The sequence below is a fragment of the Sus scrofa genome, chromosome X (assembly GCF_054392235.1).
Source record: "Sus scrofa isolate SSC_HxYL_T2T_F1_AM1 chromosome X, Sscrofa_HxYL_maternal_Yorkshire_Landrace_v2.0, whole genome shotgun sequence".
Taxonomy (NCBI): Eukaryota; Metazoa; Chordata; class Mammalia; order Artiodactyla; family Suidae; genus Sus; species Sus scrofa.
The window spans coordinates 96,677,636-96,690,708 of NC_139401.1; the positions used below are offsets into that span (position 1 = coordinate 96,677,636).

A 13,073-nucleotide genomic window follows, 5' to 3' on the forward strand; every position below is an offset into this window, starting at 1 on the left:
CCCAAATTGTATTAAAGGAATATCATTACTAAAGTGGAATTTATATTCTATGTCAAGTCATCTTTAGTAGGATTTAATGTGGATTCAATGTCTGCCTTCTTACATTCCTAAATTGTTGGCACCACAATAGACAGTCTTTATCAACCCCACCAAGTTCCTGAAAAAATGTCAGTCTTCATGTCTGAACATGTTATCATTGATTATCTTTCTCCTGACCTGGAAAAAATGTTTCAACATTGAGCACATCAGAGAGGGAAATAAGGACAACATGGAACACAGGCGAGCCACTTTACCTGAGACTCAGTGGATGACACTTTCTTATTGTATAAAGAAGCAGCTATTGGGCATGGGTGAGAGTAAGACTCAGAGAGCATGAGAAATGCATCCAAATTGTGTTCTCTCAGCCTATTTTGATGACCGGATGGGTCAACTGAATCAACCTGCTATGTCGATTTAGCCAAACAGGTGGTAGAATATTTTACACCTCATTGAGTCAGCTAGTTGATGGGCTAAATTGATTGAAATCGATTAGTTGTTTTGGTGTATCATAGATAGGTCTAAATGTCGTCCTTGACCATGGGGTTTGAGGCTTACACAACTGCATTTCCTAGCACAAAACTACAAGATTTTAGCTGAGAACTGTAACACACTACAAAAGAGATAATAGGGGGTTGTCACCTAGTATACCTTGGCACTTAAGGAACTTGACATCCTCTTGGGCATTTTTATGTTATCAGGATGAACAGAAATTTTACGGTCCATAGAAGATAATTTTAATTGTTTGCAATTATATAATAATTAGGTTAAGCAGGGACGTGGATCCTAGGTACTCAATGGCACACAGGAAGACTCCTTTCACAAGTAAGCCATTTTGGATAACTATGTAGTTTTTAGATGCAACCACTGGAGGGTGTTTGATTTTAATCCTTCCTTCCTGAACGAGCAAATTCATGTTCTCTGAATTCCGATTTGCGAGTATAACCTGCATAAGTTCTTAAAAAGGCCCTTTGACAATTTTTCTTTTCCATCAACATTTCAGAGCTGGCTGAGCAGTCACCATGTCACGATTAACGAGTTTTTCCTTGGCATTTTTAGCACGCATTCAGGAAGTCGATGAAGTATATGAATAATATACTTGATTTACACATGAATGACAGAGTAGAACATTTTGGACTTGGTGTATGTGTGTTATTAAAGAAGCTTCTGTGGTCTGTATTTTCAGCCATTGGTACAGATTTAACAGGTTATGCTATATAAATATAGACACATTCCTGCGGGGGGGGCAGCTAGTTGCACTATTATAAGCTGTGTTTGTCCCTCACATCTCATTTAAAATATGTTGACCCAAAACCACTCCTTCCTCTAAGAACTAGCAATGGGGCCTTTGAGGATTGTAAAAGCAGGCTCATAATATCATTCTTGATCTACTATAATAATTTTCTATGAATCAAACTAATGAAGTCTAGGACATAAACCCATTGATGTTTAATGCCTTCGCTTTTGATGTATCCTCAGTTTCCTTTGTACACTCTCATGGTATTCCAATTCAACCTCATCAACACACAGATCTTTCCAACTCATACAATTTCAAAAGTACATGAATGAGTCTCCTCTCCCTCTCCCTCCTATGACCATGAGTTCTCAAAAAGCTTCAATATAAAGATGTCACTTTTCAAGGCGAGGTAAAAGTATCTGTACCCTTCTTACATACCCTACTAGGGAAGTATCCTTTGACCATCATGAACCAGCACAGATGGGAAGATTTAACACAAATATTTTTCCTAAATGCTAAAACTAAAAATCTTCAGATCTGGACATTATTTTCCTGGCAGTGAGCTACCTTTCCATTCTTAAGCCTGTGGCCAGGATCTTCCTTATGTTTTCCCAGGTTTGGTGCCTGAATGTGGCAAGAATTCCTACTTTCCAGTAAAAGTCTGGTCTGTCTCTTCCCAGGTTATAAACATCTGCAGTAGAATAGCAAAAGAAATTTTGTTGCCAACAGGCATCTGAATGTCAGAAGTGACAGGCAACCAAAAGAAAGCCAGATAGAAAACACCCTACTCAAACTGCCTAGAGACACAAACTTGAGAAGTAGAGATTTTCTCACCCATGCAGCTGCTGGGATTGTGGTGTAAAGTACTCTACACAGAGCACATTGTGTTCATGGGGCCTAGTGGATCCTTTAGGAATGAACAGATGTGCTCTGAAGCTGACATGTGACCAACAGAACCCAGCTGTGCAGTTGAGATTCTGAGATTGGGGACATTTTTGGATGAGTACCATTTAGGCTTTTGAGCCCATCTTATCTCAGTGTTTCTGCAGAGATTAAAAAACATAAAATATAAAAGTTATTCAACTGGGCTGAGGGACACTGATCAGATGGAGAAAATAGCACTCTAAGACAAAAAGTAGAAACAACCCATTTCTGGAGATTTCGTGTGCCTTTAAGAGAAAGCAAGCAAGGTGCTTAAAAGGGCACATGAAATACTTATTAACAATTATAAAATGAACTAGTTTGGCTAAGGCTCTACAAAAATCTATAGTTGTCTAAGTGGACAGTGAAAAGAAAAAAAAATCAAAGGTTTCAGCTGTTTCCTCTTCCATTGATAGAAAGACTATGTGATCTTTCTATCTAGATCTCTATGGGAGTTATTCCTGCATTTATTGCTCCAGAGAAAGCACTAGTGAGTAAAAAACACTATCAGGCACATGGTTAATCAGCCATGTATGTTGAAATTATATTATGAACTTGGCCTCAAATATCAAATTGTCTTTACATTTGTTTTCATGCTCAATTTTCCCTGAGTTTCTACCATTCAAGTATGCTAGGTCTCCTTCAGTAATTTAAGGGGGAAATCATAATGTCTGATTACATTCTCACATTTGCTAGACTTTCCTCACTATTCTAATCTTCACTGCCTTTTTTGCCATGTGATCGTGCTGACATTGAAATGAAAAATGACTGGAGAATACATCTGCTGTCAGATGATCCCCAGTCACTTCTGAAGTGGGGCATGCAAAAAACATTTTTGTATGGGTCCGTAACTACTCATTACCAATAGTTCCTCTAATTGCCGGACATATTGGACACCATTCAAGTAAATTGTCTTTGGGGAGTAATAAAATCCTTCTCCAGGCAATCTGATGTCTATGACTTAAAAAGTGTGAGGCAGGGGTGACATGTACAACCATGGAAATTTAACACATTGTGTACAATTTACTCACATGGAATAAAATTATATATGCCCACCATCCCCTTCATTTTAGCATCAAAAGAGAGGAAACTGTACCCAATATGCACAACAAAGTACTAAAGTCAATGGACTGAGGTTTCTCATCAAAGTTTGAGCTACAGGAAGAATTATTTGTGTAGTCAGAAAATCTACCTTTTGGGAGGCGCAATGAATAGACATCTTAAAAAAGAGAGAGAGAGTAAAAGTCCGCGATAAAATGGTCTTAAGTACCAAAGGAACCACAGAAAAGGCTATATAAGGAATAAGTTGTATTGTTCCATATTTATCAAGTACATTTATTGGAATTAGTTATATCTACAGATTTCTAGTGCATGTGGTTAAGGAAAAAAGAGTAGGGGAAACACATTTTGCAGGCTCTCTTTTCCACTCTCCACCTTTCCCTCCTTTCAATATTCTCTGTGTTCCATTACCTCAGTGAAGAGGTAAAGAGGGAAGAGAACTAATTTGGAGATGTGGACAACATTCCAAAGTAGATTCTACTCACTATCATGCTTCCCTCTCCACCCACTGGTGAAACCATATTACAAAAGTAAGGGATTACTTACCAGAAATATAGCTTCCAAAGTAAAAACTGTAAATAAATATGGTTCCCTGAACTCACAAATTCTCAGCAAATCCATGTTAACTATTGATCAATTTATTTACCAGAATCAATTAGAAACCTTACATTAGTCAATAGAAAAAAATCTTGCCAAAGAAATTAGCCCAGTGAGAGTGAATCAAAGACAAATATCATATAATATCATTTACATGTGGAATATAATTAAAAATTACACAAAAGAACTTATTTACAAAATAGGAAAAAACTCACGGATTTCAAAACCAATATTTTGGTTACCATAGGTGAAACCGCTGGGGGGAGGGAATAATTAGAAGGATGGGAATAATGTATACATACTACTATAAAAAATAGATGATTGACAAGAAGCTACTCTATAGCACAGGAAAGTCTACTAAATAGCTTGCAATAACCTATATGGAGAAAAGGATAGATATATTTATATGTATAACTGATCTGCTTTGCTGTATACCTGAAACTAATACAACATTTTAAGTCAACTATACTCCAATATTTTTTTTATTAGCCCACTGAACTTTGAGTTACTAAGCCAGTAACTTGGAGGAGGAGACAGGAAATATTCCTGTAGGGCAAGTAATATCACACTGTTTAGAAACCCTCTATTCCCCTCACACACACCTGGCTAAATAAAACAAAAGTTTGTAGCCTCAATCTCTGTGACGAGAACACAGACAGATTCTTACATCTGCTAGAGGCAGAATCAAGACCCAAAAGCTTTAGCAACATCAGGCAAGATAAAGAGTAAGGTCGTCAACCTATATAACTCTTTCAAAGATTAGCATTCAGCATAATTATTTTAAATGAAAATAGTATTTTCAGTGAGACTACATTATAAAGTGCCTCACTGTAAGTCTATATTTATATAATATATATATATAGAGAGAGAGAGAAAGAGAGCATGCACACTAAATAATACATTTTTTCTTTGATACATGGGAAGTCTGTTTTATTTTTGCTTGTTTCTCCACATCAGTCATTGGAGAGGATCCATCTCAATCACTGTCAGAGTTTGTCTTGAGTTTAAGTTTTGACATAATGAACCCATAGGTTTAATAAATATCACTGTTAATTGCTATCAATTAACTAATATTCACTAAAATTAGTGCAGCATTATCAGTTTTGATGCATCCTGTCTAACCTTAATGGTTTATTGCATGTACATGGCTGTGGGTATAAATTCAGCTTCTATTATTTGAACCTGGCAAAGTAATAAATTATGCTTTTGTCTACAGGCTAAGTATTTGTTTTTTAAATTTTTTAATATGCTAACTGCCCTAATAATGATCCTGACATAAGTGCAAGTGCCAACACAAAAATAATTTACAAGTAGCAAATTGATCAGTTTGATAAATCAGATGGTTAGTAGGCAGTAGCAAGACCACATGGAAATTCATGAATAAGAGTGTTTTCCCCTGAGCTTCTGTCTGCATCTGCAGTAGATTTGGAGCCTGACATTTAGGAGTACAAAGTTCTTTTGGAAAAAGTATATATACCCCATTTGAAGCAAATTCTTAGGGCTGCAATTCTTCCTGCTTCTGTTTTATCACTTTATTTCTTCCTTCAGTTTACTTTTTTTGCTTTGTTACTAGATCAAATCCTACTTTTCTAAATACACTGGAATTTTAGTTTTTACAACTGCCGCTTTTTTTCTTTGCAAAGTCACAAAGATCACAAATAGATTAAGTGTAATTAGCTTTGTTTCATGGTTGATAATATAGTGTGGTTTCACAGCCTTGTTTAGAGAAGCAAACGGCTGTCAGACACAACCTTCTTCAGATATTTTTCTGTCATCATAAGTTACTTCAAACCAAAAAATTTGCAAATAAATAACTTAATGACCTTTCATTTAAGGGATATTTTATATTTTTATGTGGGAGAAAAAAAGAATCTTGTAAGGGATTCTTGCTACTCAGTTGCTAAATTGCTTGAACAAGTCAGGGCAAGATTTAGCAAGTATTCATACGTGCTGGGGATTTAGGGATTTTTTTTTTTGGAAAAACGTTTCCTTATTATATATTCATGATAAGAAACTTCTTAAATGGTTTCTGAAGGTTTCTAACATGCCTCCCACAAAACCACAGCCCTACCATTGCAAGCACCACTGTCTGTCAGGGACTATACTAGCTCAGGACCAGTAATGTCTTAACTTGATACCTGTTACTGTTTAGTTTATTTGGAAATTTTTCAAACCTAAACATCCTGATTGGCCTCTAATTCAGGGGTGGCAAATCTCTGTCAAAGTCCAGAGAGTAAATATTTTAGGCTTTGTGGGTCATATATGGTCTCTGTTGCATCATATTCTTTTTTTAAAATCCTTTATAATTTTTTTCAAAAAAACATTCTTAGCTCACAGGACATGCAGAAATGAAACATGGTCCTAATGGATCAGACCCAAATTCACAGTCACTGGATGCAGACATGCAACCCCATGGTAAGGGGAAAAGTATTCGGGGCACTTGCTACATAGGAGCCAGCAGCAACTACCTGGCTAAAGATTAGCAAGTAAAAAATATGAACTCTACATGTTGAGTCTCTTGCTAATTTATTTATTATTGTCCATGAAGTCTAGGTCCTTGTTTTTTTCCCAAAGATAGAGAGACAGCAAGAAAAAGATTTAGGAAGGGAGGGAGAAAGGGGGAAAGGAGAAGTAGGCAAAAGAGGAAGGGAGGTGAGGACAGGGAAAGGGAGAGAATGAAAAATCAAAGAGGGAGGAAAAGGGATGAGAGAGAGATGGAGAACAGGAAAAGAAAAAAAAATGAAAGGAAGAAAGAGAGTAAACAAGTAGACCAAAGAGGATGAGAAAAAGAGAAAAAAGAAAAAACATAGAAAGAAAAACATGGAGAATGAGCCAGAATATGGAAGCAAGGGCACAGTCTCTCCTTCTTTTCCTTAGAGGCACCTCCCCAGCTGCCTTCAAACACTGAGGTTGCTGCCCAGCCACTGATCACCATCCCAAAAAGTGAAATGTGGGCTTCACATCTGAAAACTTCCACTTGGTTTTTCACCAAGTGAAATGGAACACGAAATTCGGGGCCCAAGAAAATGGCTCATGTTTTCTTTGGGACACTTGGGCTGTGTCTACCCAGGGAAAATTTTGATGTACTGACTGACTCCAGTGCATATGATTAATGTATATATAGGGCAAACCAGGATAATTCAGACCTTTTTTTCTTCCAGAGCAGGTTTTCAGCCGGAATTATCTGGACGGTTGCCTCAACTCTCCAGTACACTCTGCCAGGATAAGCACAGCCAGTGTAGTATGCAGGAGACAGGGACCACTCCCTCTCTCCAAGGTTCCCTTCAATACCCACACCCTGTGCAGCTGAGTGTAGTGGAATCAGTCCTGAGAGACATTCATTCTGAGGGGAAATGCAAATTATATCTAATGAATCTCTAAAAAGCCCCCCTCCAGACCCTAAATTTTGCATTCTGCTCAGCTGTTACATGTCAAAATATAACAGACAGGTGAAGGGGGGAGAACCATATTAATGGGGAAAAAATTGTACCCTGTTCCCTTCCCTATTAGAGAAAGCCAAAGTCTATGAGATCCCAATCAAATTAATTACTGTGTATGTGTATAGTTTCTCCCACTACTGTGGACACTTGTCATTTTCTTTCTTTAAGAACAGGTATGTATAGACATACCTTTTGGTTTTTTTAAAGTGTAGCTAAAAAGTAAATTAAGCCACATCCCAACACATAGAATGTGTTGTTCATAGAGGTGTAGTTCATGTGACAAATGTGCTCCTGAAAAGGTTTGTACAGATCAATTTTTAAAAATTAAATGTAAAGCTGCAATTCATGAGTGAAGAATACTATTTGGAATAACCCCTCGGTAAAACATTTTGTAAAGAATTATTCTGTAAAAATAACAATTAACTCATACATACCCTGGTAAAATTGTGTTTTCATAGACTTCTGCACTTATACCATGATTCTGGGTTGGGGTTTGTTTTGTTTGGAGGAAAGGTGAAAAGAATAATGGGAAAGATGCATGATAGTTTATTTTACTATATCTTACAGATCCAACTTCTAATGATGAAGCTTCCCACATAACTTCTTTCTTTTTGGGAGCAGAAAGAAAGGAAGAAAATGAAGAGTCAGAGCTGTTGATACATTGGGATAATATTTTTCCACTCTATTGAAACTTTCTACCTTCCCTTCCATTCTGTTTCACCAGTTCTCTAAATGGCAATTACAGAGTGATAACTTCTCTATTGCTCCTTGTGTGGTGTTTTGATTTCATTTTTTATTTTTTGCAGATTTCCATGCTGATTTCTTTCCTTAAATACATAGTCTCTAAAACAAAGCACTTAAAATTCTTAATAGGCCCCCTCCCCTTAGAAGTTGGCTTATCCCCTGAGATATAGTCTTTGTAACTACTGCATGAGAACGTACTGAAATGTATTAAGTAAAAACCAAAACATCAGTAACAACAAATTGTTAAGTGGGAAGTTCTCTGTGTATCTCTCAAAATTTTCTTTTGTTTATCCATAGGGTATGTAGAAAGTTTGCTTTTTCACTTGTCAAAGTGTTCTTGCTGCTAAGTGGTAGAAATAAAACCCTGGAAAAGGGAGATCATCTGTTAAATATGCATCTGTAAAATAAGTTTCTCTTTTCAAGTGGCTTGTATTGGGCTGTTTGGTGGCTCCACACTATGTACCAGACGTGACTTCTTGGAAGCAGTCTGTAACCTTGGGCAGATTTGCAGTGACAAATGTTGCTATGCTTCTGTAAGCACTGCTTCTGCTAGAGGGCACTGTACATTAGACAAGGCCTTGTGCTCTGCTTAGTAAAGACAGCTCTCTGTTGCAGCACCTGTGTCCAAGTCTCCATTTGTTAACACATGTGTGTGTTTCCCTTTTTGGAGGATAAGACTTTGGGAAGCATGGTTGCAAAGGATCATTCCATGGATAAACAAATCTAGAGTTAGTTGAGTGTTTTTTCTGCTAGGAACAAGCCATAACTTACTCATGTCACTTTCAGAATTGCTCCACAAAGTAGAGCAAAGACTTACTTAGTTGATAGGCTCCTCCTCCTTTACTATTCATTCCATGCCATCTCCCATTTCCAACTCCACCCCCACTCATTCTCTGAACAAAGAGCAGCTGGTTCAAATTAAACTCATGGGCATGTGCGCATGCACGCACACACACCCACACACACACACCCCACTTCCCTATCACTGGGTTTGAAGGGCAAAATGGAGAACCTAAGGTTGCAAATAATAGAAGATATTCTGAGAAACAAGCTATGATTTATAGAAGAGATTTTATACCATTTCTATCACAATTATCTTTGAAGTATAATATAAATAGTATATATGCATAGACCCCCACCACCTCCACCACTTGTTTAGTAGTTAGAAACTGAGGAAAAAGCAAACCAAATCCATAAATACAGAGACCTTCATTAAAAGGCCTGATTTCTCTTTTCATCAACCCTTTAATTTCTTGTTCACTTAGAGTACTAGCCTGGAAGCCTGCCTTGAATGAAATGGTTAAGTAAATAAAAATAACTGAAATACACCAAAGCTCTGAAGAAGTCAGAGTTTGTATTAGCTAACAGAATACTGTAAGCAATGATGAGGGGAAAGAAAATAAGAGTTTAATTTTTAAGGAAATTAGCTTTCTAAGTGTGCAATACAAGAAAGAAAATGTGATGTACCTTAGAGAAAGACTGGATCTTTGCTATACTAGAGTGCAAACCTAATGCTTTAAAGACTGGATGTCTTTGTTTTACTCTTTCTCTCTTTCTGTGATTTGTAGCCTACATTGAAGATCTCACAAGATGTGTTGAGCAAAGCAGAAGACTTATTATCGTGCTAACTCCAGACTATATTCTCAGACGAGGATGGAGTATTTTTGAATTGGAAAGCAGACTCCATAATATGCTAGTCAGTGGAGAAATCAAAGTGATTTTGATTGAATGTACAGAATTAAAAGGGAAGGTGAATTGCCAGGAAGTGGAATCACTAAAGCGCAGCATCAAACTTCTGTCCCTGATCAAGTGGAAGGGACCCAAAAGCAGCAAATTAAATTCTAAATTTTGGAAGCACTTAGTATATGAAATGCCCATCAAGAAAAAAGAAATGCTTTCTCGGTGCCATGTTCTGGACTCTGCAGAACAAGGACTCTTTGGAGAACTCCAGCCTATACCCTCTATTGCCATGACCAGTACCTCAGCCTCTCTGGTGTCATCTCAAGCTGATCTCCCAGATTTCCACCATTCAGATTCGATGCAAATGAGGCACTGTTGCAGAGGTTATAAACACGAAATGCCAACCACTACCTTGCCAGTACCTTCCTTAGGCAACCACCACACTTACTGTAACCTGCCTCTGACACTACTCAATGGACAGCTACCCATTAATAATGCCCTGAAAGATACCCAGGAATTTCATAGGAACAGTTCCCTGCCACCTTTATCATCCAAAGAGCTTAGCTTCACCAGTGATATTTGGTAGTGGAAAATCTGAAGTCCTCTGAACAGCTATGTGAGCATACAAAATTTCTGCTATACCAAGTAAAAAGTACACCTAATAACACTGAGGTGCTGAAAAGGTGTTCAAAGAAAAAGGCACAGAAATCACTTTTCTATTTAAATTTTTTGTTTATATTTCCAGAGTAGTGGGGGGATAGAAGGACCTGATTTTGTAGTATAGTACCTTGTTCCAATGTACAGTTTTGATTTCTTCCCTAAAAGAAAAAAAAAATAATTCTATTGATTTAGAGTAGGTTTTCTGATACCACTTAGACTGCAAGTTTGTAGGTAAGTTATCTTCCTTATATTTATGAATATTTCAGCTTTTCCATGGTATTTGAAATAAGGAAAACTTAAAGACTTTAGTTGAATTTGAAAATTATGAATGAAGTTTAAGGGAAAAAGAGAATTTCTATAGAATTACTGAAAATCAGGAATCATCAAGAAAGAAGTGCTGGTGCACCCCAATTGGAAGATTGTAGAGGAAGATCAGTTAAGAAAAAAATGTGATTGAAATTTTTAGAACTTCAACATAATGGACAACTTCTGTATACTAAAGCAACAGCTCATAATTACAGCTTTTAGTTTTATTAGGTAAGCATATCTTCTGTAGGCAAACTGGTAGGTAAGTCAACAATGTGCATTTCTTAAGCAAATGAATAGATAGGTTATTAGTTCTTTTAGGATGATGCTGAACAAACATTATGGCTTTTTAGCCTATTAACAAAAGTTTTAGCAATTTGAAAATGCATTTTAAGTTATGCATTTTATTGTTTGCTAACAAATTCACATTTGGATTTTTGTTCCAAATGATCTCTTGACCTGCTATAAGACTTATATGAAGACGCTCACATCTTCCTACTTTTTTTTCAACATCATTGGAGTTGGAATTTAAATAAATATTTACTGCAAATGTCAGCAATAGAAAAGAAGTGCAACAACAATATTACAGATGAAGTGCTGAATGATTCACGTTTACTAGTGGTAGAACAGCAATTGAAGTGATTCTCATCTGAAATGTAGTTGTGAAACAGACTATTCTGTATATACACAGTATCTACTTGGCCATGTGTTCAAGGCTCCTGCAGAAGTATCTCTATTCCTGGTGCTTCAAACAGTATATTTTGTAGACTAAACTTCTCCACCCCTCACATTGTGACTGTGACTGTACCATATCAGAAAATCCCTGTGAATAATCTAAAATATTATGAATTTGCTGTAAGGAATGTCCCCCTATTCTAGTATTTATTGTGAATTATTACTTTATGTTTTTTCCAATTAATTTTGGTGTGCTCTCCATAGAGATTCCTGTGAGGGTCAACTGTTAATCAAGATTCATTCTGGCAGCTTGCATATAGTTCTTAAATCATGTTTTGGGGCAAATATAAACAAAGACAAATGTACACAGTGTGTAAAAATTTAGAATTTTCCCAGCCCTTGTAATTGTGAAACTCAAATGTATAAGAGAACATTAAGTAATGTGTTTTGATTATTTCTTTCAGACTCTTTACATGATCGATTCCCTGTAATCCATGGGTTTTGTTCAGCATACTTGTTTTTCTGCTGCTTTTCTATATCCAGCTGCTCAGAAAATGCATTATGCACTAATAGTATGTGAAATCTTAGCAGTGATACATGTTCATTTCACAGTGGGACAATTAGTTGCTCTCTTAAAAAGTAGTGTTCAACACATAGGTGTTTCCTAGATGTATTTTTTTCCACTGAGAAAGGCAATTTTGCTTCCGTAAAAAATACAGGTATTTCAAAATGGAAATTTATCAGCTCTGAACTGTTTGCCAAGTATTATAAAGTTGTACTTAACTCTCATTGTTCTTTAATGATACGTGTAATTACTAAATTAATAACCTGCATGGAATTAGTAGTGTATGTTTAAGTGACCAATTGTACTTTTTATTATTCTGTTTTTCACAGAAGTCTAGATTAATTCAAATAGAATGTTCAGTGGTATTTTTAAACTAATAGTTCTGTATTGAGCATGCCAGTTCTGAAAATATAACATGAGTCTCTCTGCTTCCTTTATTTACAATGATTAAACGTGGGTAGCAATTTGAGTTGGCTGGCCACAATGTGTCCTTTCACTACTAGTAGGTACTCAAAAACAGAGCATTCACACTTGTGTTGGGGAACTTGACAAGAAACCTTTTCTACCATTTTCAGGAACCAATGTGTACACTATCTATAAAAATTTATTTCTAGATGGAAATTCAAAATTTAATTTTCATCTAAGATTTTTAAAAGATATAGCCTATATGGGCATAATAAGTATTTAGTCTAGAACATGATGCATTCTTCCAGTTGCTTTCACAGTGGAATTTTTTTTCTTCTCAGCTTTTCACTGAAATGGATTTTGCAAATTTAAAAAAATACTGGTGCAGATAGTTCTCATATATTCATAACAAATTTATTTAGTGTATCCATCGATAGTATACATACTTTTATAAATTGAGGCTAAGTCAAAAAAAAGTCTAGAAATGACAGAAATTATGAGACAAATGAGAAATGCACAAAAGCAATAGATACACAGAAAATGAAAACTATATTAAGAATAAATAATATTCAGGAAGATGTACAATATGTACATGCTTTTAATTTGGAAAAATGTGTAGGGGTACCAATCTAACTATGGAGGCTCTGAAAGGTAGGTGGAGGATTCCTGGAAAGAAGGTATATCTCCTCATCCCCTCTAAGCCTTAACTGAATTAGATCCAAATATGTTCTGCCTTCAATCATTCTCA

General features: G+C 36.3%; 1 protein-coding gene across 8 annotated transcripts in view; it reads left to right on the forward strand.

The window, feature by feature from the left end:
- Positions 1 to 12,389, forward strand: part of IL1RAPL2 (interleukin 1 receptor accessory protein like 2) — a 1,117,802-nt gene extending 1,105,413 nt beyond the window's left edge. For 5 of the 8 annotated variants that reach the window (XM_085008093.1, XM_085008091.1, XM_085008092.1 and 2 more), the window contains one exon: positions 9,603 to 12,389. In XM_085008093.1, the coding sequence (XP_084864219.1) occupies positions 9,603 to 10,300 (698 nt within the window). In that variant the 3' untranslated portion in view covers positions 10,301 to 12,389. Of the gene's footprint in view, positions 1 to 7,857 lie in introns of all 8 variants that reach the window. The other 3 variants (XM_085008095.1, XM_085008094.1, XM_085008096.1) reach the window with 1 other exon arrangement.
- Positions 12,390 to 13,073: the final 684 nt, after the last annotated feature.